This window comes from Gorilla gorilla, chromosome 16, assembly GCF_029281585.2.
Source record: "Gorilla gorilla gorilla isolate KB3781 chromosome 16, NHGRI_mGorGor1-v2.1_pri, whole genome shotgun sequence".
NCBI lineage: Eukaryota > Metazoa > Chordata > Mammalia > Primates > Hominidae > Gorilla > Gorilla gorilla.
This window is the reverse complement of record NC_073240.2, coordinates 52,684,472-52,710,000: the sequence shown is the minus strand read 5'-3', so window position 1 is coordinate 52,710,000 and position 25,529 is coordinate 52,684,472. Positions and strand designations below refer to the sequence as shown.

At 43.7% G+C, this 25,529-nt stretch overlaps 2 protein-coding genes and 1 long non-coding RNA gene across 6 annotated transcripts in view; 2 read left to right on the top strand and 1 right to left on the bottom strand.

The window, feature by feature from the left end:
- The window catches only part of LEO1 (LEO1 homolog, Paf1/RNA polymerase II complex component), a 33,949-nt gene extending 29,130 nt beyond the window's left edge, over positions 1 to 4,819 (top strand). Inside the window, exons 12-13 of one of the 3 annotated variants that reach the window (XM_055363054.2) lie at positions 1,260 to 1,357; positions 4,584 to 4,656. In XM_055363054.2, coding sequence (XP_055219029.1) covers positions 1,260 to 1,357; positions 4,584 to 4,656 — 171 coding nt within the window. Of the gene's footprint in view, positions 1 to 1,259 lie in introns of all 3 variants that reach the window. The other 2 variants (XM_055363052.2, XM_055363051.2) reach the window with 2 other exon arrangements.
- Positions 4,820 to 6,178: 1,359 nt separating this feature from the next.
- On the top strand, positions 6,179 to 23,879 carry LOC101140352 (RNA polymerase-associated protein LEO1). 2 transcript variants are annotated; one of them, XM_055363056.2, is made up of 9 exons: positions 6,179 to 6,817; positions 12,210 to 12,304; positions 13,344 to 13,489; positions 14,527 to 14,611; positions 15,942 to 16,036; positions 16,932 to 17,066; positions 18,623 to 18,761; positions 19,910 to 20,102; positions 23,699 to 23,879. In XM_055363056.2, the coding sequence occupies exons 2-9, from the start codon at positions 12,224 to 12,226 to the stop codon at positions 23,758 to 23,760; spliced, it is 936 nt and encodes a 311-aa protein (XP_055219031.1). In that variant the 5' UTR covers positions 6,179 to 6,817; positions 12,210 to 12,223; the 3' UTR covers positions 23,761 to 23,879. The 2 variants fall into 2 exon arrangements, with proteins under 2 accessions (XP_055219031.1, XP_055219032.1); XM_055363057.2 differs by having other exon boundaries at positions 6,180 to 6,817; positions 19,910 to 20,093.
- Positions 11,460 to 13,417, bottom strand: LOC134757246 (uncharacterized). Its single transcript, XR_010130987.1, has 2 exons — positions 13,335 to 13,417; positions 11,460 to 11,803 (listed from the first exon to the last, which is right to left on the bottom strand). It is a non-coding gene; the product is annotated as an uncharacterized lncRNA (long non-coding RNA).
- Positions 23,880 to 25,529: the final 1,650 nt, after the last annotated feature.

Genomic DNA, 25,529 nt, shown 5'->3' with positions numbered 1-25,529 from the left:
CCTCCACCTCCTGGGTTAAAGCAATTCTCCTGCCTCAGCCTTCCTAGTAGTTGGGAGTATAGGCACCTGCCACCACGCCCAGCTAATTTTTGTATTTTTAGTAGAGACAGGGTTTTGCCATGTTGGTCGGGCTGGTTTGGAACTCCTGACATCAGGTGATCCACCCGCCTCGGCCTCTCAAAGTGCTGGGATTACAGGCATAAGCCACCGCGCCTGGCCAAAATTTGTTTCATTGTTCTGCAACATATTTGTTTTAAATTAGATGAGGCAACATCTTAATGATGCATTTACAGTGCTGAACTGTTGGCAAACGTGAGTCCTCATCTAAGCAGATGCTATTTTTTTCTTGGCAAGTAGAAACTGTGAATGAAAATTGAGAAGTGTCATGGGACTTCTGTTTGTTTATTCCTAGTATTCTCAGAAGTGATTTTTTTTTTTTAAGTGATCCATCAGATAGCCTTCTTCTAGGCTGGGCAGTTGCAAACCTATACTGCCTGACTTAAAAATGCCTCTTGGGAATGGCCACCTAGCTGTTACAGGAACCACCCTCTACCTCCCTTACCCAAATACTCTCTTTCAGGTCTTCCTGCACTCTTCCCTTTCCTTCCCTGACAACAAAAATTTTACTTCCGTCTGGACCTCTCAACCCCTGCCACTGCCTCTTCATGGTACCCTAGTTTGAGTCCTGGTAATGGGTTACAATGGAATAAGGAATGGGAGCATTCCTCTTCTAAGTCCCTCTCTGTGCTTTGCACACTAAAGCCCACCCAAACACCAGGAGCCTAGGTATGCCTCTGAGATTAAGGGGAGTTTTCAGACCCCAGGTCCCCAGTCCAGAGAACACCATTATCATCATAGCATGCCTTGAAATGGGGGCAAGGGCTAGTCTATATTAGAGTGAACTGCATCGATTTTGGTGCTACCCTTTCCCACTTGTGTGGCCTTGGGCCAGTCATCTCATATTTCTATTTCCTCATCTGATCAATGGAGTTTATACTCGCTGTCTTGTAAAAATGTTGCATTACAGTATTAAAAACAACAGATTTGAAAGTAACACAATATGTAGTAGCTGAACAAGAAATACTATTTTCCCTTTTCCAACAGAGTCTGAGTTACCAAAAAGAAGAAAAATGTAAAAGAGAGCTTTTTATTCTCCCTCATTTTTTTAAGTAGTTAAAACTTTACAAAATCTAAATTACCTCAAAGATCTAGATAAATAGGTAGGGGGAGAAAGTGTGTGCTGGTACTCTGTTCTCCAGGAGTCTGGGAAAAGGGAAAGACCCAAGCTGAAAGAAACATGGAGACAGTGGAAAGGAGAGGTATCAAGGCCAACCCTCAGCTTTCTTAGACAAAACAGGTACGTTCTGTGAAGGATTACTCAGTATGTGGTGTCAGGCAGCCTCCCCTCTGTGTCTCTTTCTCCAGCTCTCCCTCTTGAGACTCCATTTCCCCTTTGACAACCCTGCCTTATCTTCACAACTGTGGACTGTCTTTTTCTGTATCTACAGGGACCTGCATTCATGACTGTATTAGCAAGCTTTCTTTTAGACTTAATAAAAATATTTTTGTCATTTACTGCATTTATATATGACACTGGGATCTGTTGCAGTTATGTTCAGTAAGGCAGCATCCCACATGTGTAATTTCACAAAATGAAGTCATCCTGAAGGATTCTCTCACCTTTCTAAGTCCTGGGAGTCTGAGGAACTATACACCTTTGCTCTGTGTGATGGCTGGCTGGCTGGCTGGCTTGCTTATTTATTTATTTATTTGTTTGTTTGAGATGGAGTCTTGCTCTATTGCCCAGACTGGAGTGCAGCGCTGCGATCTCAGCTCACTGCAAACTCTGCCTCCTGGGTTCAAGTGATTCTCCTGCCTCAGCCTCCAAATCCATGCCTGGCTAATTTTTGTATGTTTAGTAGAGACAGGGTTTCACCATGTTGGCCAGGCAGGTCTCTAACTCCTGACCTCAAGTGATCTGCCCGCCTCAGCCTCCCGAAGTGCTAGGATTATAGGCACGAGCCACCACATGCGGCCTTATTATTTATTTTATTAAAAAAATTTTTTTTGTAGCAATTATAATTTTTTTTTTGGTAAAGACAAAATGTCTTACCATGTTGCCCAGGTTGGTCTCACTCAAACTCCTGGCCTCAAGTGATCCTCCCACTTTGGCCTCCCAAAGCCCTGGGTTTACAGGCATGAGCCACTGCACCCATTCCCTTTGCTGTGTTTTTCTGTGCTTATGTGTAGCTGCCAGAGAAGTCAGTCCTTGGCAGGCCTTTTTTTTTTTTTTTTTGAGACGGAGTCTCGCTCTGTCGCCCAGGCTGGAGTGTGGTGGTGTGGTCTCAGCTCACTGCAACCTCCATCTCCCGGGTTTAAGCAATTCCCTTACCTCAGCCTCCCAAGTAGCTGGGATTACAGGTGCCCGCCATCATGCCTGGCTAATTTTTTTGTAGTTTTAGTAGAGATGGGGTTTCACCATGTTGGTTGGGCTGGTCTTGAACTCCTGACCTCGTGATCTGCCCACCTCGGCCTCCCAAAGTGCTGGGATTACAGGCGTGAGCCACCACGCCCAACCTTTTTTTTTTTTTTTTTTTGATACGGAGTCTCCCTCTGTCGCCCAGGCTGGAGAGCAGTGGTGTGATTTCTGCCCACTGCAACCTCCACCTCCCGGGTTCAAGTGATTCTCCTACCTCAGCCTCCTGAGTAGCTGGGATTACAGGCATGCGCCACCATGCCTGGCTAATTTTTTGTATTTTTAGTAGAGATGGGGTTTCACCGTCTTGGTCAGGCTGGTTTCAAACTCCTGACCTCGTGATCTGCCCGCCTTGGCCTCCCAAAGTGCTGGGATTACAGGGGTGAGCCATCGCGCCCGGCCGGTCCTTGGCAGGCTTTCTAAAGCAGAATTTCACAGCTTCTTACTCCACAGGATGGATTAGGACTGGTGCCAGTGAGACGTCTTTGGGAGAGCCCTGGCCATCTCCTGGCTGCTGCTGTCCAGGGGCCTTTAGGACAGGCTGTACCATCTTTTAGAATTACCATGCTAGTTGTTTTAGTGATTGAAATTTCATCTCATTAAAGGATTTTAGAGCTGAAAAGACAAACACACCAAGGCTCACTTTTGGAAGGTTACCAAAAAATAGTGATTGCATGTAAAATGTTTTAAGATTTTTCCTTTGAAAATTAAAAGACAAGTAGTGTGATTGAATGTGCTCTTTGCCTGTGGGGCTGGGAGTATTTGGGTTTGCTCTAGCCTGCAGAGTAGAAAGGAGGGGCTCTTGTCCCTTCTTGGGGGTAGGGTCCATCTTTCAATACTGCTGTTTAGGTATTTCACTGCTGTCAGCTGGGAAGTAAATGGAGGAGGAGCACTTCTCTAAATCCCTTACTGTGGATTCATAACTTCCCCCCTTTGAATTCTATGGCCTTTCAGGTCTGTGGGAATGTATTTGGGATAATAAGGCAGGAAACAAGTGTGAGATGCTATCTTGTCTGTCAGAGGGCCAGCCATGAGAACCATCAGAAAAAAGTGGGCATACCAGGTTGCATTCTCCATCTAGCAGCCTGTGGTCACAGCAGCAAGATGTCTGGCTTTCCCTAACTTCAACCTTCAAACCATTTGTTCATCCCATTTAATTTTTAATTTTTATTTATTTATTTATTTTTGAGATGGAGTCTTGCTTGCTCTGTTGCCCAGGCTGGAGTATAGTGGTGCGATCTCAGCTTACTGCAACCTTCGCCTCCCGGGTTCAAGTGATTCTCCTGCCTCAGTCTCTCGAGTAGCTGGGATTACAGGCGTGCACCACCACACCTGGCTAATTTTTGTATTTTTAGTAGAGATGGAGTTTTGCCATGTTGGCCAGTCTGGTCTCAAACTCCTGACCTGAGGTGATCCACCCCCTTTGGCCTCCCAAAGTGCTGGGATTACAGGCATGAGCCATCATGCCCGGCCCATCCCATTTAGTGTCAGTTTGTTTTAATCAGTATTTGATATTTAGATACTGACATGTTCAAATTCTATCTGTAAAAAATGTTTTTTAGATAACTTCCTAAATTATTTGTTTCTGTTAGAACGTTTGTACAGAATGATTTTAAACAGTGGCAACTTGTTTATAGATGCCCTTTAATGTCATCAAATATTTTCTTAAAAACCTTTATGATGTTTTTAATGCATTGAAACAAATTGTTCCAAAAAAAACCAAATCAACAGTCTTTAAAATACTGAATTTTAGATAATGAAGTGAAATGCTGAGGAGGCAGAGAAAAAAAATTTGAGAAATTACCTGATCATGGTAAAAATATCCTGACAGGACCAGTGGTTAGACAGGCAGAACTTCCTCGGGAGAACCCCGCCCCTTCTGTGGCAAATCCTGTCTCCAGTTTCCTGCACATCCTACTCTGTGTTCAAAGGTTTCCCTGTGAGAGATTAGTTCACAGTTGCTGACACCTCACAATCTCCCTCACAATCTGCAGGAACCGTTACTTTGAGTTGTCAGAGGGTCATTCAGCTCATAGCTACTTTTGATAAACCATCCTAAAAATGTTCTTTATTGACTTGTAGATTTGTAAAAATTGTATCTGTTTAGGAAGGTGAACCTTCCGGAAAGAGAAAAGCAGAAGATGATGATAAAGCAAATAAAAAGCATAAGAAGTATGTGATCAGTGATGAAGAGGAAGAAGATGATGATTGAAGTATGAAATATGAAAACATTTTATATATTTTATTGTACAGTTATAAATATGTAAACATGAGTTATTTTGATTGAAATGAATCAATTTGCTTTTGTGTAATTTTAATTGTAATAAAACAATTTAAAAGCAAGTCTCTGTGTTTAAGAAATCTACTTTTCCGGCCAGGTGCGGTGGCTCACGCCTGTAATCCCAGCATATCGGGAGGCCAAGGTGGGTGGATCACAAGGTCGTGGTGGCGGGTGCCTGTAGTCGCAGCTACTTGGGAGGCTGAGGCGGGGGAATTGGTTGAACCTGGGAGGCAGAGGTTGCAGTTAGCCGAGATCGCGCCACTGCACTCCAGCCTGGCGATAGAGCAAGACTCTGTCTCAAAAAAAAAAAAAAAATCTACTTTTCCCAAAGCAAACTGATTTTGTTAATGCTTTAAACAAAGTCTTAGGTCTCAGTGAATTCCTGCTGCTCTCTCAACCCCCTTCCTCTCATTCCCCACAAAGAAGCCTTCTGGGCCAGGCTGAGATTCTCTCACAATTCTGGAGACTTGGAGTCCAAAATCAAGGTGTGGGAGGGCCATGCTGCCTCTGAAGATTCTTGGCAGGGATCCTTCCTTGCCTCTCAGTTTCTGGTAGTTCCTGCTAATCTGTGGCTTTTGACAGTATGACTTCAGTCTCTGCCTCTGTCTTCACATGACCTTCCTTGTGTCTCTGTTCTGGGTCTCAGTATCTCCAGATCTCCCTCTGTTCGTAAGGACACCATTCATTGGATTTAGGGCCAACTCTAATCTGGTGTGATATCATCTTAACTAATTACATGTGCAAAATTCTCTGTTTCCAAATAAGGTCACATACTGAAGTTGTGGGTAGACATGGATTCGGTGGGGGGTGGGGGGCGTAGGTCACTATTCGATCCACAATGATAACAATGATAAATATTGTTGTAATATAATTTTTAAAATATTGTATTCAAAATTAATGTCAAAAAATCCATAATGAACAAAATGTCAAAATTTTAAATAAAGATGGGATCTGGGCCGGGCGCAGCGGCTCATGCCTGTAATCCTAGTACTTTGGGATGCCAAGGTAGACATCACCTGAGGTCAGGAGATCGAGACCATCCTGGCTAACACGGTGAAACCCTATCTCTACTAAAAATACAAAATTAGCCGGGCATGGTGGCACCTGGCTGTAATCCTAGCTACTCGGGAGGCTGAGGCAGGAGAATTGTTTGAACCTGGGAGGCGGAGGTTGCAGTGAGCTGAGATCCTGCCACTGCACTCCAGCCTGGGCGACAAGAGTGAGACTCTGTCTTAAAAAACAAAAAATACAGAGGGAGGGGAATTTGATTCCTCTTGATGGGAAGAATGGCAAAGGATTTGCAGGTATGTTTGAAATCCACCACACACATATTTGCCTTCTCTGTGGAGCTCTTCTGCATACACTAATCTTGTCCTTACTGACAGCCTCTACTTTTACTCTTCTTTCTTCCTGGTGCTATTAGTCCAAACTGGGAGTGGTAGTTGTGGGAGGCTTACCCTGAAGCCTGGTTATAGAGAAAGAAAAGTGACATCAAGAGAGGGGAGGCCTAAGTCATCATCATGTCACTTTCCTAACTCAGAAATCTTCAGTGCCAGCTATTTCCTGGCTAATCAAATGGAAACTCCTCTACCTGGTTTTTAAGAGCCTTCATTCTGACTCCAGTCTCTCCAAGGCAACACAATTTTGTGTGTTTGTGTTAAACATTTTACCAGTAGACACCTGTGTCAGTTGTTAAGCTCTTGTCTTGTCTCCAAACCTACTCTTCTGTACCTGGCATGGTGGTGCTGGGGCCAGGAGTCCACAAACCAGATTTGAGCTTCACCAGCTGCCCCCTATTAGGGGGCGCCAAAGGAAGACTGGAAGCCTGGAGAACTAAGAAGGGATTGCTCCTTCCTGTTTGCTTATGGAACTTTCTGGGGGGCTTCCTGTTGACTTGCATTTTCTGTGAGAGGACCCACCAACACTTCTTCACCTCAGCAGAGGCAGAGCCTTTCTGCAGCTGCAGAGTCCAGTTTGCAGTTTTGCCAGCACTTGGAGAGCCAGCTTCATTTTCTCCCCTGAGAGACATCCGGACCAGCTGGGCAGCAGCTTTTCCTCAGGTATGAGTTAAGCTCCAGGGGGCCCTTTATGTAAGTGTTTAAGTTTTTATAATCCTCCCTCGTCCCTATGTTCCCTCAGCCCCACAGGTGGAAGCTGTTCTTTGCATATGCTATCTCTGTGAACCCTTAGAGTTCCTCTTTTTATACTTTCAATAACCTAGTCCACAACTTTAAACCGAATTGAACTTTAAAATATTCTATCTGTACAGACAACTGGTGTGTTTTCTGTTTCCTGACTAGAACCTGACTAGGTGGTCAAGGAAACGAATCCTCAAAGATGGAGTTTAGGGGTTGGTGTGGGTTTGAGTGCAGTTCTGAGCTCCCCACCAATGAGAAGGGGGATGCTGGTAGCCCATGGTGTCCATTGGTATCACAATGAGTCAGATTATCTCATTTACTAGAGTAGACTACAAACTGGGGAAAGGAAATACCCAGAATTGGGGGATTACTAGATGCTGGCTCAGTTGATGCTCACTCCTAGAACCTAAAACACTCCACTAAATACAAAGTGGAGACTGACAGTGGTCAGGTGATAGATGGAGTTTTAGCCCAAGTTCAACTCACAGTATGCCCTCCAGATTTACTGACCCACCTTGTGGTTGTTTCCCCAGTTCTTAAATATACGATTGGAGTAGATATATTTTGTCAACTGAGAGATTCCCCACATTGTCTTCTGATCCATGAAGCACCATTAAAGTAGAAACGACCAAGTGGAAGCCCCTGGAACTTATTTTTCTCACCAGGATAATAAAGCAAAAACAACACTGCATGCTTGGGGGAATTGCAAAGATGAATGATACCATCAAAGACTTGAAAGAAGCAGAGGTGATGAGACCTCTTATATCCCCCATTTATTTATTCATTATTTTATTTATTTATTTATGAGACAGAATCTCGCTCCTTATTTACTTATTTTTGAGACGGAGTCTCGCTGCATCGCCCAGCCTGAAGTGCAGTGGTGCGATCTCAGCCCACTGCAACTTCCGCCTCCCAGGTTCAAGTGATTCTCCTGGCTCAGCTTCCCGAGTAGCTGGGATTACAGACACACGCTACCATGCCTGGCTAGTTTTTTTATATTTTTAGTAGAGGGAGGGTTTCACCATGTTGGCCAAGCTGCTCTAGAACTCCTGACCTCAGGTGATTTGCCTGCCTCAGCCTCCCAAAGTGCTGGGATTACAGGCATGAGCCGCCGCACCCGGCCACATCCCTAATTTAGCTCACCTGTATGGCCTATCGGCAGATTGATCTTGGAAATGACTGGTTATCTTACACCGAATCAAATAATGACTATACTAGTAGCTGCTTTTTTTTTTTTTTTTTTTTTTTTTTTTTTTTTGAGACGTCTCACTCTCACCCAGGCTGGGTCACTAGGATTGTGAGAAATATATTATTAAGCAGAGGAGGACACGTATCCTTCAAAAGCTGTAGGCAGGGCCAGGTGTGGTGGCTCACGCCTATAATCCCAGCACTTTGGGAGGCCGAGGTGGGTGGATCACCTGAGGTCAGGAGTTCAAGACCAGCCTGGGCAAATGCTTTTTTCCCCTCCATATTAATATATAATGACAAATAGAAACAGTTTGCTTTTACTTTTTAGACCAATGGTACCCCTTATTAGACCAATGAAGCCCCTTTTGTCTGAGGCAACAGTCTTGCCTCACAGCTACATGGACTTACCTATAATACTTTGCATATGGAGTCTGTAAAAATCGTGACCATCTTTATGTTCCCCATGTCACACTGGTTCACTGCATCGATGACATTATGCTGATGGTATCTGATCTGATGAGTAGGAAATAACTGTACTTTAGATGCCTTAGTAATCGGCGTGCAAACCAGAGAGTGGGAGATAATCCCCATAAAAATTTAGGGGCATGCCACCTCAGTGAAGTTTCTGGGGGACTAATGGTCTGGAGCATGTCTGGATAGCCCCTCCAAAATGAAGGATAAGGTGCTGTACCTTAAACCACCTACCAGTGCAAAAGAATGTTTGGTGGATCTTTCTGGATTTAGGAGCCAACGTACACTTTATTTCATTATGCTACTTTGACCTTTTGCCAAGTAAGGCAGAGATGCTACCTGTTTTAAGTGAGGACCAGAATAAGAGACTGTTCTGCAGTAATTCCAGGCTACAGAGCAAACTGCTCTTCCACTTTGGCCTAATAACCCAGCATATCTGATAATGCTCAGTGTGTCTGTGGCAAATATCACTGCTGTCTGAACCCTGTGGTTAGAATCAGCAAGAGAACTGAGTACAGGTCTCTAGGGATTTGAAACATACCCATGTCCTCTTTTGTAGACAGTCCCCCCCTTTTTTTTTTTTTGAGACGGAGTCTTGCTCTATCCCCCAGGCTGGAGTGCAGTGGTGTGATCTCGGCTCACTGCAAGCTCTGCCTCCCGAGTTCACACCATTCTTCTGCCTCAGCCTGCCGAGTAGCTGGGACTACAGGCACCTGCCACCATACCCGGCTAATTTTTTTGTATTTTCTTAGTAGAGACGGGGTTTCACCATGTTAGCCAGGATGGTCTCAATCTCCTGACCTTGTGATCCACCCGCCTCGGCCTCCCAAAGTGCTGGGATTACAGGCGAGAGCCACCGCACCCGGCCTAGACAGGCCCTTTTAACACTTAATCATGGAACATCAAGTAACTACACAGGCTGAGCTTCTCAGAATGAACTGGGCATTTTCTGTCCCAGGAAGCCGTAAGATTGGGCATATGTATGGCAGTCTTTTACCAATCTATCGTCTCGGCCCAGTGAGGTCCAGAAGGCATGAGAAGGTTTCTTGTTTAGGTGGCTCAGACTCCCTTAATACAGACTCCTACTGAATTGCCTCTTCTGTCCCCTTCTCCAAAAGCAAAAAGCCTGGTTTCAAATATCCTCAACTTATTTATTCATTTGTTTAGTCCCCAATATGCAAATAATAAAATGACTATGGCTGTCTGCTCAGCTCTGGGCCATACACAGTGGCTATGCAGGCCAAGTTCCCATTTAATTTATAGCTAAAAAGCTCCACTCATATTGAGAATTAAAAAGATTCTAGTACTCAGAGTTCAAGAAAGGGGCAGCAACTGCAAATACCTTAAAACACCCAAGAAACTCCAACTGAATGAAATACTATGTGCTCATGTGTACTTTGCCAAATGATTTAAGATTTGACACAAATTAGGCTGGGTGTGGTGGCTCACACCTGTAATCCCAGCACTTTGGGAGGCCAAGGAAGGCGGATTACTTGAGGCCAGCAGTTCAGGACCAGCCTGGTCAACATGGTGAAACCCCGTCTCTACTAAAAACACAAAAATTAGCTGGGTGTGGTGGCAGGTGCCTGTAATCCCAGCTGCTACGGAGGCTGAGGCAGGAGAACTGCTTGAACCCAGGAGGTGGAGCTTGCAGTGAGCCAAGATCGTGCCACTGCACTCCAGCCTGGGTGACAGAGTGAGACACCATCTCAAAAAAAAATAAAATAAAAAATAAATAAAGATATGACACAATTGTGGATAAATATGGACAACATAGGCTTCTATGAACATTTCTGCACAGTGCAGATACATTCAGTGTTGGGCTGGTCCTGAGCAGCACTGTTGTCAAATGCTGTTAAGCACTCTTTCTGTTTTGGTTCAGAATTTTGCTCCTTTGTTGCTACATATTTCAGCCGGGAGCCCTGGCAGGTGTTGGTTAACAGATGTCTTTGTTAGAGAGCCACAATCACAATCAAAGCTACCATCAAATATACTTTGTGACAGTTTGGGGGATTCAAACAAGGGAAAAGAGTCAGCATAACTCCATTGCAAATGTCTTTTTCTTAAACTTTATAAAATTGTACAAATTATGCATCTAGCTGTTCACTAACTTACTGACTTGCAATTTTTTTTTTTTTCGAGACGGAGTCTTGCTCTGCATCTCGGATCACTGCAACCTCCACCTCCTGGGTTCAAGCAATTCTCATGCCTCAGCCTCCTGAGTAGCTGGGATTACAGGCATGTGCCACTACGCCTGCCTAATTTTTGTAAGTTTGGTAAAGACAGGGTTTCGCCATGTTGACCAGCCTGGTCTCAACTCCTGACCTCTGGTGATCCACCCCCCTCAGCCTCCCAGAGTGCTGGGATTACAGGCATGAGCCACCACATCTGGCCATGACTCAGACATTGTAACTAGGAAGATAGCCCTAACCAATGGTGCTTTTCATGTTCTAGTAATGCACACATTTTGGCCCTGGCTCCTGATGCCACAAGTTTGTGTACTTAGGCTCACTTATGGATGCATCACTTTTAAAAGCCAGGAATTTAGGAAAGGTTCGTAACATTTTTATAGAACCTTAAGCTTTTTAAAGGGTTGACACTAGTAAAACTTCTCTAAAGAACTGGTCGGGCATAGTGGCTCAAACCTGTAATCCCAGCACTTTGGGAGGCCATGGCGGGTGGATCACTTGAAGACAATAGTTTCAGATCAGCCTGACCAACATGGTGAAACCCTGTCTCTACTAAAAATTCAAAAATTAGCCGGGCGTGGTGGTGTGTGTCTATAGTCCCAGCTACTTGGGAGGCTGAGGCAGAAGAATTGCTTGAACCTGGGAGGCGGAGGTTGCAGTGAGCCGAGATCGCACCATTGTACTCTAGCCTGGTTGACGGAGTGAGACTCTGTCTCAAAAAAAAAAAAAAAAAAAAAAAGAAAAGAAAAAACCTAAAAACAAATCACTCTCAAACTCAGCACTTACAATAAGCATTTACTATTATCATGCTGATTCTGAGGATTAGGAATTCAGGAATGGCTTTGCTGGTTGTTTCTAACTCAGAGTCTCTTGCAGGCTGCTGTCAAGATGTTGGCTGGCACTACATTATCTAAGGGCTTGCCTAGGGCTGAAGGATCTGTTTCCAAGATGGCTCACATGGGTTTTGGCAGGGGCCTTAGTTTTTCACTATGTGGACCTCTCCATAGGCAGTTTGAATGTCCTCACGGCATGGCAGGTGGCTTTCCCCAGAGCAAGTGACCTAAGACAGAAAGAGCAAGACAGAAAAGCCAGTGTCTTTCATAGCCTCATCTCGAATAGAGGTTGTATTCTGTTGATCACATAGATCAATCATGACACAGTGTTGGAGGAGACCACACAAGGGCATGGAAACCAGAGGCAGGAATCACTAGGATGGGCAGGAACCTTGAAAGCTGGCTGCCACAGTGATTACCTTTCACCCACCAACTCTGCCTCCTCCTTTCTCCAAAGACACGCTAGTTAGTTAAGCTTCTGAGAACCTGGCTTAGGGAGCCAGTTTGAGGTTGGTTTAGTGGAGATTTGGCTTTGAATCTTTGGACTATGTTGAAGTGGTGGACCAAGAACTAACTGTGTAAAGAACTTTAGTTGGAAAAATTAATACTGTGCATTTCCCCCCAACACCGAAGATCCTAGTGGGACCATGGATCTGTTTGGAGATATAGACGACGTTTCGTCTGAGAGTGACGAGGGCAATCAACCACCTATTCCAGGACAGCTGGTTGTAAGTACAATCACCAATATCAACCAATCCCATTATTCAAAGCTAAAAAAGAAAGCTTCAGAGGCTGATGAGTCTTTCTTTCTCATGTTGAGAGAGGACGTGGATAGCTGAACATCTGACTTTCTTAGCTATACTGGGAATTTCTGGATATAAGAAGGCACAGAAGGAACCACCCAGAATAAGGGTGATGCCAAACTTTAGGGGCTAGACTAATATAAAATAATATAAAAATATAATTAATATATAATATAAAAACCTTTGATTTAAAGTTTTTTCTTATTCAAGCCTATGACAAGAAGCATGAGCTATGCTGATATTCTCTGATTTTAATAGTTGTCTAGTATTGATGGGGTGAATAATTTCATACTTCTGTTGCTGAATATATTATGCAAAAGTCAATAAAATAGATACTTTTTTCTACTAATGTTGGCTAACAGATCTTGTTTTCCTGTGTTTTATTTGTTTTGTTTTGTCTTCCTTTCTTTTTTTTTTTTTTTTGAGACGAAGTCTCTAAGATTACAGGCGTGAGCCAGTAATCCGCGCCCAGCCTGTTTTGCTTTTTTGTAGGCATGAGGTGAGGTTTTAGGGAGAAGCTTGGAAGAGTTGCTGACTGTTTTATCCCTAAAGTGGAGTGTAAATTTACTTCCCGGCCAGGGGTGGTGGCTCACGCCTATAATCCCAGCACTTTGGGAGGCCAAGGTGGGCACATCACCTGAGGTCAGGAGTTTGAGACCAGCTTGACTAACATGGTGAAACCCCGTCTCTACTAAAAATACAGAAATTAGCCAGGCTTGGTGGCACGGGCCTGTAATCCCAGCTACTCAGGAGGCTGAGGCAGGAGAATGGTTTGAACCCGGGAGACGGAGGTTGCAGCGAGCCGAGATCATGCCTCTGCACTCCAGCCTGGGCGACAGAGTGAAAACTCCATATCAAAAAAAAAATTTACTTCCCGTCAAACCTGCATCTGCCTAGTGCAGGATAAGTAAAGCTAGCACATTTCTAATGTCTTCAAGCTCTCACATTCTGATACCTTTCTTAGGATGAACATGGAGTGCCTCAGGACCAGCAGGAGGAAGAGCCAATTTCTGAAACCATAATAGAAGAAGAAATTCCCAGTATCAACTCTGATTTAGGAAATGAATTGTATTTTGTTAAACTACCCAAGTTTCTCAGTATAGAACCCAAGTAAGAGGACTGATTAAAATTTTCAAGATATTTAAAAAAATGCGTAGAATAAATATTTTTTCTTATTTGTCATGAGTTGACTAATCACAAAGATGGGAAATTTCTCATATAATTTTGAAAACTATAAATCTAGGATGTGCTGTGGTAGAAAAATGAATCACTGGTGAGAGAGAATTTTAATGCTAATAATTTTTCTAGCATTTTGGCACTTTCTTTTACATAAACAGATCACAATGGATGAAGGTGTTTTTCACTAGTATAAAGCTGACAAATCAGAAAACAAGAGTGAGAAAGTCTGCTAGAGAAGTCACAAATGTTCTGGCCAGGTGCGGTGGCTCACGCCTGTAATCCCACCACTTTGGGAGGCTGAGGTGGGCAGATCACTTGAGGTCAGAAGTTTGAGACCAGCCTGGGCAAAATGGTGAAACCCTGTCTCTACTAAAAATACAAAAATTAGCCAGGTGTGGTGGCGCACGCCTGTAATCCCAACTACTTGGGAGGCTGAGGCGTAAGAACCTCTTAAATCCAGCAGATGGAGGTTGCAGTGAGCCGAGATTCTGCCACTGCACTCCAGCCTGGGTAACAGAGTGAGACTCTGTCTAAAAAAAAAAAAAATTACAAATGTTTAATGCAAAATCCATTGCGAATCTAGAAAAGACAATTATTTTGTACTACAAAATAGTGTCAGTGGGTATGATTCACTAAGGTACATGCATGCAAGCTCTTGTGCTTAACACATTTTCTTAAAAAATAAGGGAAGACAATAAGACATGTTGCCTATACTTTGGAAGACATATTTCATCAAATAACATTTTGAATTGTTAGTTGCATTTGAATTTCATTTCGGGCAATATGTTTTAGAGACAAATTTCAGAAAGCATGGTAATTTGCATACTTCTTTGAAGGTTTACATGAAGTTATTTGTCTACTGTGATTTTTGGAAACACATGAGGCACATTGTAGGGATGATTAAATATAATATTAATCATATTCCTTACTAAATATGGCTAACATGATGTTAAAAACACAATTTTTAGACCTTTTGATCCTCAGTTTTATGAAGATGAATTTGAAGATGAGAAAGTGCTTGACGAGGAAGACAGAATCAGGTTAAAATTAAAGGTACCATCCTACACTTTATTCCTTTTTTACGTTTTTCCTTTTATGAAGTAAAGCAGGGATGAAAACTTGAGACTTGAGCTTGGGAAATCCTCTTATGATTCTTGTTCAATAGCTCTTTAGACCTAGGAATTAAACACCTTTTCAGAATATTTTTACGGGAGGAGGTATGTGCCCTTTTTTGTCCCTGTAGAATTGTCGCTTTCTTCTTTTGGTTGCAGTTATGCTTTTTTTGACATAAGTAAAGATAAAAATTTTTGAAAATTGTTAGCTACTTCCTTCAGGATAAATAATAATAAGGTATATGGAATTGCCTCCACATTTTACAGTGGGTGGATCCTGGCAATTTCCCACAACAGAAATGTCTCCATTCTTCATGGATATTCAAACTATGCACAAAAGAGACCTTGTCATTAGGTGCTTCCCTCTTGAAGGCCTGGGACGGCAAAGCACTACCAACTGCTTTCACAGGCATGTTGTTCTTCCTTAAGGGGGTTTCCTTTAAAACAATTTTTTTTTTTTTAATTTAAAACTTTTGTGGGTTTTTTTTGTTTTTGTTTTTGTTTTTGAGATGGGCCTCACTGTTTTGCCCAGAATGGTCTCAACCTCCTGGGCTCAAGTGATCTTCCCACCTCAGCCTCCTGAGTAGCTGGGACTACAGGTGCACACCACCACACCTGGCTACAGGATTTCCTATGAGTTTCTACCAGAGGCCCCAGTGGTATCATTGGGCAGGGGAAATTGTTGTTGTTACTTTTGTGACTTGGAGTTCACCATATGGGTAGAATAAATTTAGACTCAAAAACGGGGCAAAGCACCAATCTCATGTTTTAATTTTTTGTTAATTAGTTGTTTATTCTTTTTAAAAAATTGTAATTTCATGCCCAGAGCTTCCCTGTCTCACTAGGTGAATGGGGGCACTTTTTAGCCCTTCTTTCATTGGGTTCATCTTCAAGTGGCCCTGCCATAGGCAGAGGTCTCATTTTAAACTCTCTGCCTCATGTGGACCCTAAGCCTCATGCTCTCTCCTTTGGAGTTCTTCATGTGTTTTGTTTGATAACACCTCTGGCCTGCGTCCTACTTAGCTCCTGCTTCCACTGCTATGAACTGGAGCTCAGAAAAGATTTAAAGAAAATGTCTGGTTAGTTTAACCAACATCTCTAGGTATTTGTAGCAGGTAGGTTTCAGTTTTGCTGAATCAGTTAGTTTTTGTAAGCTTCTTCTATCATTACCTATCAAGTCTTTACACATGATTATAAATCACTTGAAGAAAGAAGAACATTTAGTTAGCTAAACTGGTTTAACTAACCAATGCCTCTGGGTTTTTAACCAGGTAGAAAATACTATAAGATGGAGGATACGCCGGGATAAAGAAGGAAATAAAATTAAAGAAAGCAATGCTCGGATGGTCAAGTGGTCAGACAGAAGGTGAGCATAAAATGCCTGAAAAATACTGACATACCAAGAGGGAGGCCTGGGATGAGTGAGGTTTTCTTTGTAGAAACTTCTTTTGGGGTCATTTTCTTTTCTTCTTTTTTTTTTTTTGAGACAGACTCTTGCTCTGTCAGGCTGGAGTGCTAGAGTGCAGTGGCGCAATCTTGGCTCACTGCAACCTCCGTCTCCTGGGCTCAATTATTCTGCCTCAGCCTCATGAGTAGCTGGGATTACAGGCATGTGCCACCACGCCCAACTAATTTTTGTATTTTCAGTAGAGACGGGGTTTCACCATGTTGGCTATGCTGGTCTCAAACTCCTAACCTCAGGTGATCCGCCTTCCTTGGCCTCCCAAAGTGCTGGGATTACAGGAGTGAGCCACTGCGCCCAGCCTGGGGTCATTTTCACTAAAGGATTTACAAAAATCTAGGTCTCTGGAATTACCTAGGAAACCTGAGAGAAGTAAATAGGGTGGAGGTCTTATAGCTGTGCTGGTGGAGACTTCAGAAATGAACTGAAGATGTGACAAAAGCCATTGTGTCTACCTTACTGATGTGGAAGACTAAAGGTAGCTCCCATTGGTGAGATATCAGACATGACAAATTGATATTTTTGAAAACTTGTTTCTGCTTTGCTAATGAAGTGGTAGAGATTTATAAAATTACAAAACAAATATATTTCAAGTTAAAAAGAGGATAGATTTTTACCACTTTTTACTTTGGAAGGAGACGGGTTATTTACAGCATCTTTTCTGCTTTTCCTATGAATTCAGTATGAGGACAGGATCTAGCAGTTCCACACTATTTTAAGCAAAGCTCACAGGGCAGAATGGAAGCCATAGGACTCATTAAATATCCACCCTAATATTTGAACTATTTCTCATTTCCAGCATGTCCCTGCATTTAGGCAATGAAGTGTTTGATGTGTACAAAGCCCCGCTGCTGGGCAATTACATCCACCTGTTTATAAGAGAAGACACTGGTCTACAGGGACAAGCCGTCTTTAAATCCAAACTTACCTTTAGGTAACTATTCACACCGACATGACTACTTGCATTTAAGGAGCAACAAAGTAGAGATAGGACAACTCACCCCTGGACCATGGTCTGGTTCTCATACACCTTTTTCAAGTTTACTCCAAGCTGCTATTTGTCAGGGAACCAGTTCATCCTATCAGAATTCCCAGGAGAGTGATTATAGCCCAGAATGTAGGTATGTTAATCCACATTGATCAGTATACTTGGTAAGAAGCCTGCAGGATTTGTCCTTGCAGCTCTGCTGCTCAGCAGGTCCTTTCCCTGGAGTGAAATTGACCTGGGAAGCTAGGCCATCATCAGAATGGTGTTGGTGTGTGCCGGCAACAGACCCTGCAGGATGGGCTCTCCATTCGCCTGAGGCTGCTGCAGCCTGTGCCTAAGCAGTCAGATACTGGGGCCAGCTAAGCTCATCGTTGTGGCCCCTTCTCCATGCCTTCCCTCTGAAGGACACAGTACTGTTGATTAGGAGTAGGGTTTCCTCCAGAGGTGGAGTACTTAAAAGACAAGCGCTCTTTTGGGGGACGTGGAAGTTTTCTAAAATCAGATAGGGGTCATGGTTGTAAAACTGTTTAGTTGTATACTTAAATGAATGGATGTTATAGTATATAAATCATATTCAGTAAATCTGTTGGTCTTTTTATAGACTATAAATAAGGACAGCTCTGAGGTTTTTGAGGAAGGGTTGCAATCACACTAATTTCCAGCTTCCTTATCTATAAAATTGCAATAACAACATCTACTGCACACGGATGTTGTATCAATGAATTCAAATAACACACAGAACATCACACAGAGACCTGGCACAAGTGGTGAGTGGTGCTCAATCCAGTCTCTTAATCATCTCTCCTAGAATAGCATCCTAAAAGACGTGTGATTCTGAGCTTGCTTTTTTTCACTGTCCCCTGTGCTCCACACTGCGATAATATTTGACTGCCTGGCACCATCTCATTCTGGACGTCCCGTCTCTCTGTAGCCATGCTCTCTCTTCCAGAGACTCCCCTAAGGATCATTCTCCTCCCCTCTGATACACGTAATTAAAAGCTGCCTTCCTGTAGTCAGGAAGACATTTCTTTCCGCCCCAGGACTCCTGGTCTAGCTGTATTATCCCCCTGGGCTGTTATAAGGCCCCTGCTGCTACTGTGACCTGCCTCCTTGCTTTGACTTCCAATTTTTTCCAGATGAAGAGACTCATTGTTAGTTCTCTAATTGTCCCTTCTGGCATCTGCATCTCTCTCTGGAAAGTGAGATTTCATATTCCTTCTCTTCTCCTCTGACTGCAATCGGGGATGTTCTTTGTAAAAGACTGACGTTGCCACCTGCCTCTCCTCACTTCCACTGCACTCCCACTTTAGCCCAGTCAGCTTTCCCCAGGAGGTGGGGCAGAGGGAGGAGCTTCTCAGGAGGCTGAAGAAGGAAGAACTGTGATCCTGCCTCCTCTGTCTGCTGAGTGTGAGGTCCTCGTCCCCGGGTGTTTTTGCTGTCAGTATGCTTGCCTCCAAATGTTCTTAGTAACCAGTGAGACATTTTTGTCCACTTCCTGGCAGACCTCACTCTAGAGACAGTGCCACATACAGAAAGATGACCCTGCCACTTGCTAATAGAAGTTCAAAGACACAGAAAATTAGAATCTTACCAATGGCGGGTCGTGATCCTGAAGGCCAACACACAGAAGTGATGAAGAAGGTATGTTTGCTAAGCTTTATCCTGGGACATTTGGGGTAGTAAGACCTATGTTTTCCAGAACATTAATTCACCATTTCTTATTGCCACTGCTGTTTTATTTCTTGCAGTTATCAGGGAACCAGCTTAACCTTCTAAGTGTGTAGTTAACCACAGTAATGTCAATGGCTGCTGGTGAGACAACCAAACAAAGGACTCTGAAATCTAGAAAACTGATGATTTAAAAAAAGTAACCTTTCACAAACATACATTGTGAACCCCAATGTGTGAAATGCCAGGCAGATTTAAAAAAATGAAGTCTACCTTGTGGCTCAAGAACTGTCCCCTAGTAAGGCCTCCCCCTTCTGTCACTGGAGCTATGGGGAGCTCTGGGTTGAGGGGTCAGGACAGGAATATCTGGGAGCCATGGGAGTTTAGTGGAGCCTGGGCAGGTCAGGTGGTTGTGGCTCAGGGATGAACAGAAACAGCCTCTGCTGCTCCAGGAGGTCAGTTCGGGTGGGATGCTTCTCTCTGGGCCAAGTGGCAGCACAGAACACGAGCATAGCTCTGGAGGACAGGCCTGTGCCAACAGAACACCAGCAAGGCTCTGGAGGACAGGCCTGTGCCAATGCCAATCGAGCCGGTTAGTGTCAGGGCACCCTTCTGCTGCTTCTTTTTGAGACGGAGTCTCACTCTGTTGCCCAGGCTGGACTACAGTGGCATGATCCTGGCTCACTGCAACCTCTGCCTCCCAAGTTCAAATGATTCTCCTGCCTCAGCCGCCCAAGTAGCTGAGGACTACAGGCGTGCGCCACTGCCTCCATCTAATTTTTGCATATTTTGGTGGAGATGGGGTTTTGCCATGTTGCCCAGGCTGGTCTCGAACTCCTGACCTCAAGTGATCTGCCCGCCTCGGCCTCCCAGAGTGCTGGGATTACAGGCGTGAACCACACCTGGCCCCTTCTGCCTCTTCACCCTTGCATTGCCTTCACACCTGCAAACCAATGGATCCACGTGGAATAACAGAGGTGTGATGGGGAAGATGGTACCCCAAAGACACATGGGACAGCTGTTATCCTGGACTAGGTATTATGTGTTCTTTATGGTAAAAGTAGATGCAAGAGGGCACAAGTTTCTGTTTTAGGCTGAAGAGGTTATTTGCTTTTTTACAGAAAGAAGAACGCTTGAGGGCTTCCACTCAACGGGAGTCTCAGGCAATCCATCTGCGGGAGAAGCGCTACCAGGAGTGGCCAAGTGTCTCCTACCAGGACCCTGGCAGTGACAGTGCGGAGGAGGAAGGCAAGGACACCTTCAGCCTGGCTGCTATTAAAAACTATTATCAAGGTGAACTCCAAGGTGAGTCAGGTATGGAGGTCACATTTCATCATTTCAGGGTGGCAGTGCCTGCTTTTCCTCTGGCGAGCTCTTAGTCCTTGTCCTACTATTTACTGAGGACAAAAGTACGAAGGCCTTTTTGTTTTTGTTTTTCTTAGGGCTACTCCCCCACAGAAAAGATTAGCTGTGAAAATATGGCAACTGGCCGGGCACAGTGGCTCATGCCTGTAATCGCAGCACTTTGGGAGGCCAAGGCAGGCGGATCACCTGAGGTCAGGAGCTCAAGACCAGCCTGGCCAACATGGTGAAACCCCGTCTGTACTAAAAACAAAAAAATTAGCCAGGCATGGTGGTGGACCCCTGTAATCCCAGCTACTCGGGAGGCTGAGACAGGAGAATCGCTTGTACCCAGGAGGTGGAGGTTGCAGTGGGCCAAGACTGCACCACTGCACTCCAACCTGGGCAACAAGAGCAAACTTTGTCTCAAAAAAAAAAAAAAAAAAAGAAAGAAAGAAAGAAAAAGAAAAAGGAAAATATGGCATCCTCCAAATAAAATCAATTAAACAATTTATGTCCTTGTGGAGGGAAATGTATATAAGGCAGTTCCTCTGCTTGTATAATTAAAGACCCAATATTTAAGCTTCACAGTTCTTAAAACTGATGTGTGCGTATTTAAAAGTGATCAAATAACCTCTCTGAGAACAAAATCTCTCAAATCTAGTCATTTCAGCATGTCTGAAAGTTCTACTTACCTTCCCACTGAAACTTTTAAAGAAAGTTGACTCCTTCAGGAAAAATGTACAGTAGGAAGTAACAATATTTGGCAGAAGAAACATTGAGAAATAAACCATCTTTGAAGGTGAATCCCATGTCTAAAATTCCTTTGCTTTCAGAGGAACAAGCCAGCATCTATTCCTCAGACACTGATGAGGGGTCAGAAGATAAGACTCAAAGATTAGTGAGAGCAAAAAAACTCAGTAGTGATGAAGTAAGACCAAATGTATTCAATTCTGAGTTTACCCTGTACTCAGGAGCCAGCTGCTGGGAACAGAGCTCACAGACCAGGCATGCACAAATTAGCTGTCTACACACTTGACTGAAATCCAGTGAGATAAATGCAGCAGTAGGACTAGGAGTGGCCCAAAGGTCTGATACCTGTACTCGGGTGGGTCTTGGAAGGCTGCATGGAGGAGGAAGTCTCTGCTGGGTATTGAAGAAGGAGCAGAAGCTTGCAAGCACACAGGCCAGGTTAGGCACTCTAGGAAGATGGAAAGGCCTGTAAAGAAAGGTGCAGGGCCTGAGATATCAAGTCTCGGCTACAGAACTACGAATTGCTTCATGTGGGTAGAGCAAGGGGTGATCTACCATGTTCATTGTGGGAAACTGGGTGTCTTTTAAAATTTATTTATTTTTTTTGAGATGGACTCTCACTCTGTCGCCCAGGGTGGAGTACAGTGGCACAATCTCGGCTCACTGCAACCTCCACCTCCCAGGTTCATGTGATTCTCCTGCCTCAGCCTCCCAAGTAGCTGGGATTACAGGCGCCTGCCACCAAGGCTGGCTAATTTTGGTATTTTTTAGTAGCGATGGGGTTTCACCATGTTAGCCAGGCTGGTCTCAAACTCCTGACCTCAAGTGATCCTCCTGCCTCAGCCTCCCAAAGTACTGGGATTACAGGCATGAGACACCACTATGCCCAGCCTTTAATTTTATTTTATTTTTAAGACAGGGTCTTGCTCTGTTGCCCAGGCTGGAATGCAGTGGCATGATCATGGCTCACTGCAGCCTCGATCTCATGGGTTCAAGTGATCCTCCTGCCAAAGCCTTCTGAGTAGCTGTAACGACACGCGTGCACCACCATGCTTGGCTAATTTTTAAAATGGTTTGTAGAGATAGGGGGTCTCACTATGTTGCTCAGGCTGGTCTCGAACTCCTGGCCTCTAGCAATCCTTCCACCTTGGCCTCCCAAAGTGCTGGGATTACAGGCGTGAGCTGTGGTGCCTGGCTTAAAACTGGGTGTCTTTATTTCAATGTAATAGTTGAGGGGTTATCTCATTTGTTATACAAATATTTTCCTTTGTTTTTCTCTTCCTTTTATAAGATCACAAGTACAAATACATTTTATGTCTTTTATTTATTTATTTATTTATTTTATTTTGAGACAGTCTTGCTATGTTGCCCAGGCTAGAGTCAGTGGCACAGTCTTGGCTCACTGCAACCTCCACCTCCCAGGTTCAAGCAATTCTTGTGCCTCAGCCACTTGAGTAACTGAAATTACAGGCATGCACCGCCATGCCCGGCTAATTTTTTTTTTTTTTTGTATCTTTAGAAGAGATGGGGTTTTGCCATGTTGGCCAGGCTGGTCTCGAACTCTTGGGCCTCAAGTGATCTGCCTGTCTTGGCCTCCCAAAGTGTGGGGATTACAGGTGTGAGCCACCGTGCCTGGCCTTAAGTATTAATTATATAAGAGAATCACTATGGTATTGCCCATTGGCCATATTAATTCATTCAATGTTTTCTGAACACATGCTGTGTTCTAGGTTCTGGAGATACAGACAGGAAAAACACTGCAGTGACAACACTGGTCACTGTGTTTTCATTTATTTTTTCCTCTCTCTACACAACACACAGTTGTCCCTCAGTATCCATGGTAGATTGGTTCCAGGACTCAGAGGATACCAAAATCCACAAGTGCTCAAGTTGCTTATATAAGATAGTTTAACATTTGCATATAAGCTATGCTTTAAATCATCTGTAGGCTGGGTGCTTTGGGAGCCCGGCACTTTGGGAGGCTGAGGCGGGCGGATCGTTTGAGCCCAGCCTGAGATCAAGATTAGACCCCCAGCTCTACAACAACAACAACAACAAAAATAAAATAAAATAAAATAAAATAAAATAAAATAAAATAAAAAATTAGCTGAGCACAGGTAATCCCAGCTACTTAGGAAGCTTAGGCAGGAGGATCAATGGAACCTAGGAGGTCGAGGCTGCAGTGAGCTGTAATCATGCCACTGCATTCCAGCATGGGCAACAGAGCAAGACCCTGTCTGAAAACAAAAAATTTTCTCTAGATTACTTATAATACAATATAAATGCTATGTAGGCCGGGTGCAGTGGTTCATGCCTGTAATCCCAGCACTTTGGGAGGCTGAGGCAGGCGGATCACCTGAGGTCAGGAGTTCGAGACCAGCCTGGCCAACATGGTGAAAACCCATCTCTACTAAAAATACAAAAATTAGCCGGGCATGGTGGTGCATGCCTAGAATCCCAGCTATTTGGGAGGCTGAGGCAGGAGAACTGCTCGAACCCAGGACATGGAGGTTGCAGTGAGCCGAGATCGTGCCACTGCACTCTAATCTGGGAAATGAGCAAAACTCTGTCTCAAAAAAAAAAAAAAAAAAAAAGTAAGTGTCCCTTCAGCCCTGACCACTGCCCAGGGGAAACCTAGGTTCAGTTGCCTGATCTAGGCAGTGTCTGTGGGGACACACATTGGCTACCAAGGGTGGAGAAACTGGGCTCTAACGTGAAGGGCTGGCTCCCTCACTGTCAGGTCAGAACCATTTTAGATAAAATTTCCAGAAACATTTTATATTGAGTTTTATGTCTTACCTCTCATATTTATTCAGGTAAACCTTCCAGAAAGAGGAAAGCAGAGCATGAAGAGGAAGAAGATGATATAAAGCCCTAAAATGTGCACTCATTGTATTCAATAGTTTGTTTTAAAACAATTATGAAATGACTTGTTTTAATTGAAGTTGAGTTGCTTTTGCATAATCCTAGTTGTGAATAAAAAGTTTTCAAAAGCAAGTCCACGACGTTAGAAAATCCATTTTTTCCCAAAGAGGAGGATTTTGTTAACTGTTTACTGTGGGTGGATCTTAGGTTTTAGTGCATTCCTGCTGTTAAGTTTGGCTCAGTTGTGGCCTCCTCCAGGATGTCCTCTGGCCTGCCTAGCTGGGTTTGGGGCCTTTCTGTGCTCTGCAGTCCCCTTAGTATGGCATTAATTCCATCTCCCATATGGCACTGTGCTCTTGGAAGAGCAGGTACAGCAGGGAGAGCTCACTGGATACCTGGTACTTAACCAGAGCTATGGGCCTGACCACTCCTAATCATTAGGGCAGGTGCTGTTATACCCCTTTTATAGATGTGGAAGCTGAGGTTTAAAGAGCTTAAGACCTCTGTACAAGGCTTTTACTTAAGTAAACAAGTAAGATTTTCTGAGACAAGGGTTAGGATCTTCCATGCACAGTGATCACAATGCTGGGCTAATACTTCAGTGACCTTATGGAGACAGATACCCAAAATATCTACCTGAGACAAACAGGCACCATTAGGTTTAGGGAAAAGGGCAATGGGAAACAAAATACCGGACTTGATTTCTAGTTTTGTGATTGCTACAATAGCTGGAATATAATAGAACCTAAAAACTATTTACTGAATGAACAAACAAATGCTGTTATGTTGGGCAGTCCCTTCTCTGACATCAGTTTCTTGAACTAGGTGGGCTTTAGATTTGACCACACAAATCCTTCAATTCAATGTTTATATTTCTCTACCTCTGAGAGTTGAATACTAGATAAATATTTTAAAATGTTTTGTTAAGTAGAAATGATCAAAGAGGAAAAAAAAAGCCCATTTCACTGTGCCGAAAACCCCATTTTACAATTCTATTTCCTTCCCTTTTATACTTTTACAGCATAATTTCGTGCTTGTATATTAAACACATTCATAATTAGCACTAGCTTCTAAAGGAGAATTGAGAGACTCATTCAGAACAATGAAGGGTACTAGCACAACAATTGTAACCTCAGGTATTCTTTCTAAGGGGTTGGCCTTGAGGATCTGGTATGTCTGTGAACAGGACAGGAGCTGGGGGACTGGGTTGGGATCTACAAGCCCTCAACCTTTGCAGACCATGCAGGAAAGCTTAAAGTTGAAGGAAAAAAATGTTTGGAAATTTTGGACTCACAAATTTTCAAGCCACTCCCACTATTTGGTACTTATAAGAGCAGTGGTAGCACCAGGCTGAGCATTTTTAGTTGGACTGCTTTAGAGGACATGGTGAGGGCACTGTTGCCTCACAGCCAGTCCCTGGCACTCAAGTCCTCTTGAACTCAGGGGAGCAGCTCACAATTCAAGCACCTGAGTCTCCCTGACTCACCAAAGGGAACATGCATTGAGGCTTCCTGTACACGAATGTGAAGCTCAACAGCCATTCTCAGAAGGCAGAACGACATTAAAGATTCCAGGTCAATTTCTTTATTCCCCTAAGTTAGGAAAACTCTGAAAACTTTAAATTATTTAACCTTTATCCTTAAGTTTCCTCAAACCCATTACACATTTCCCTGGTTTTCTCTTTTTTTTTTTTTGAGATGGAGTCTCACCCTGTCACCTAGGCTGGAGTACAGTGGCGTGATCTCAGCTCACTGCAACCTCTGCCTCCTGGGCTCAAGCGAT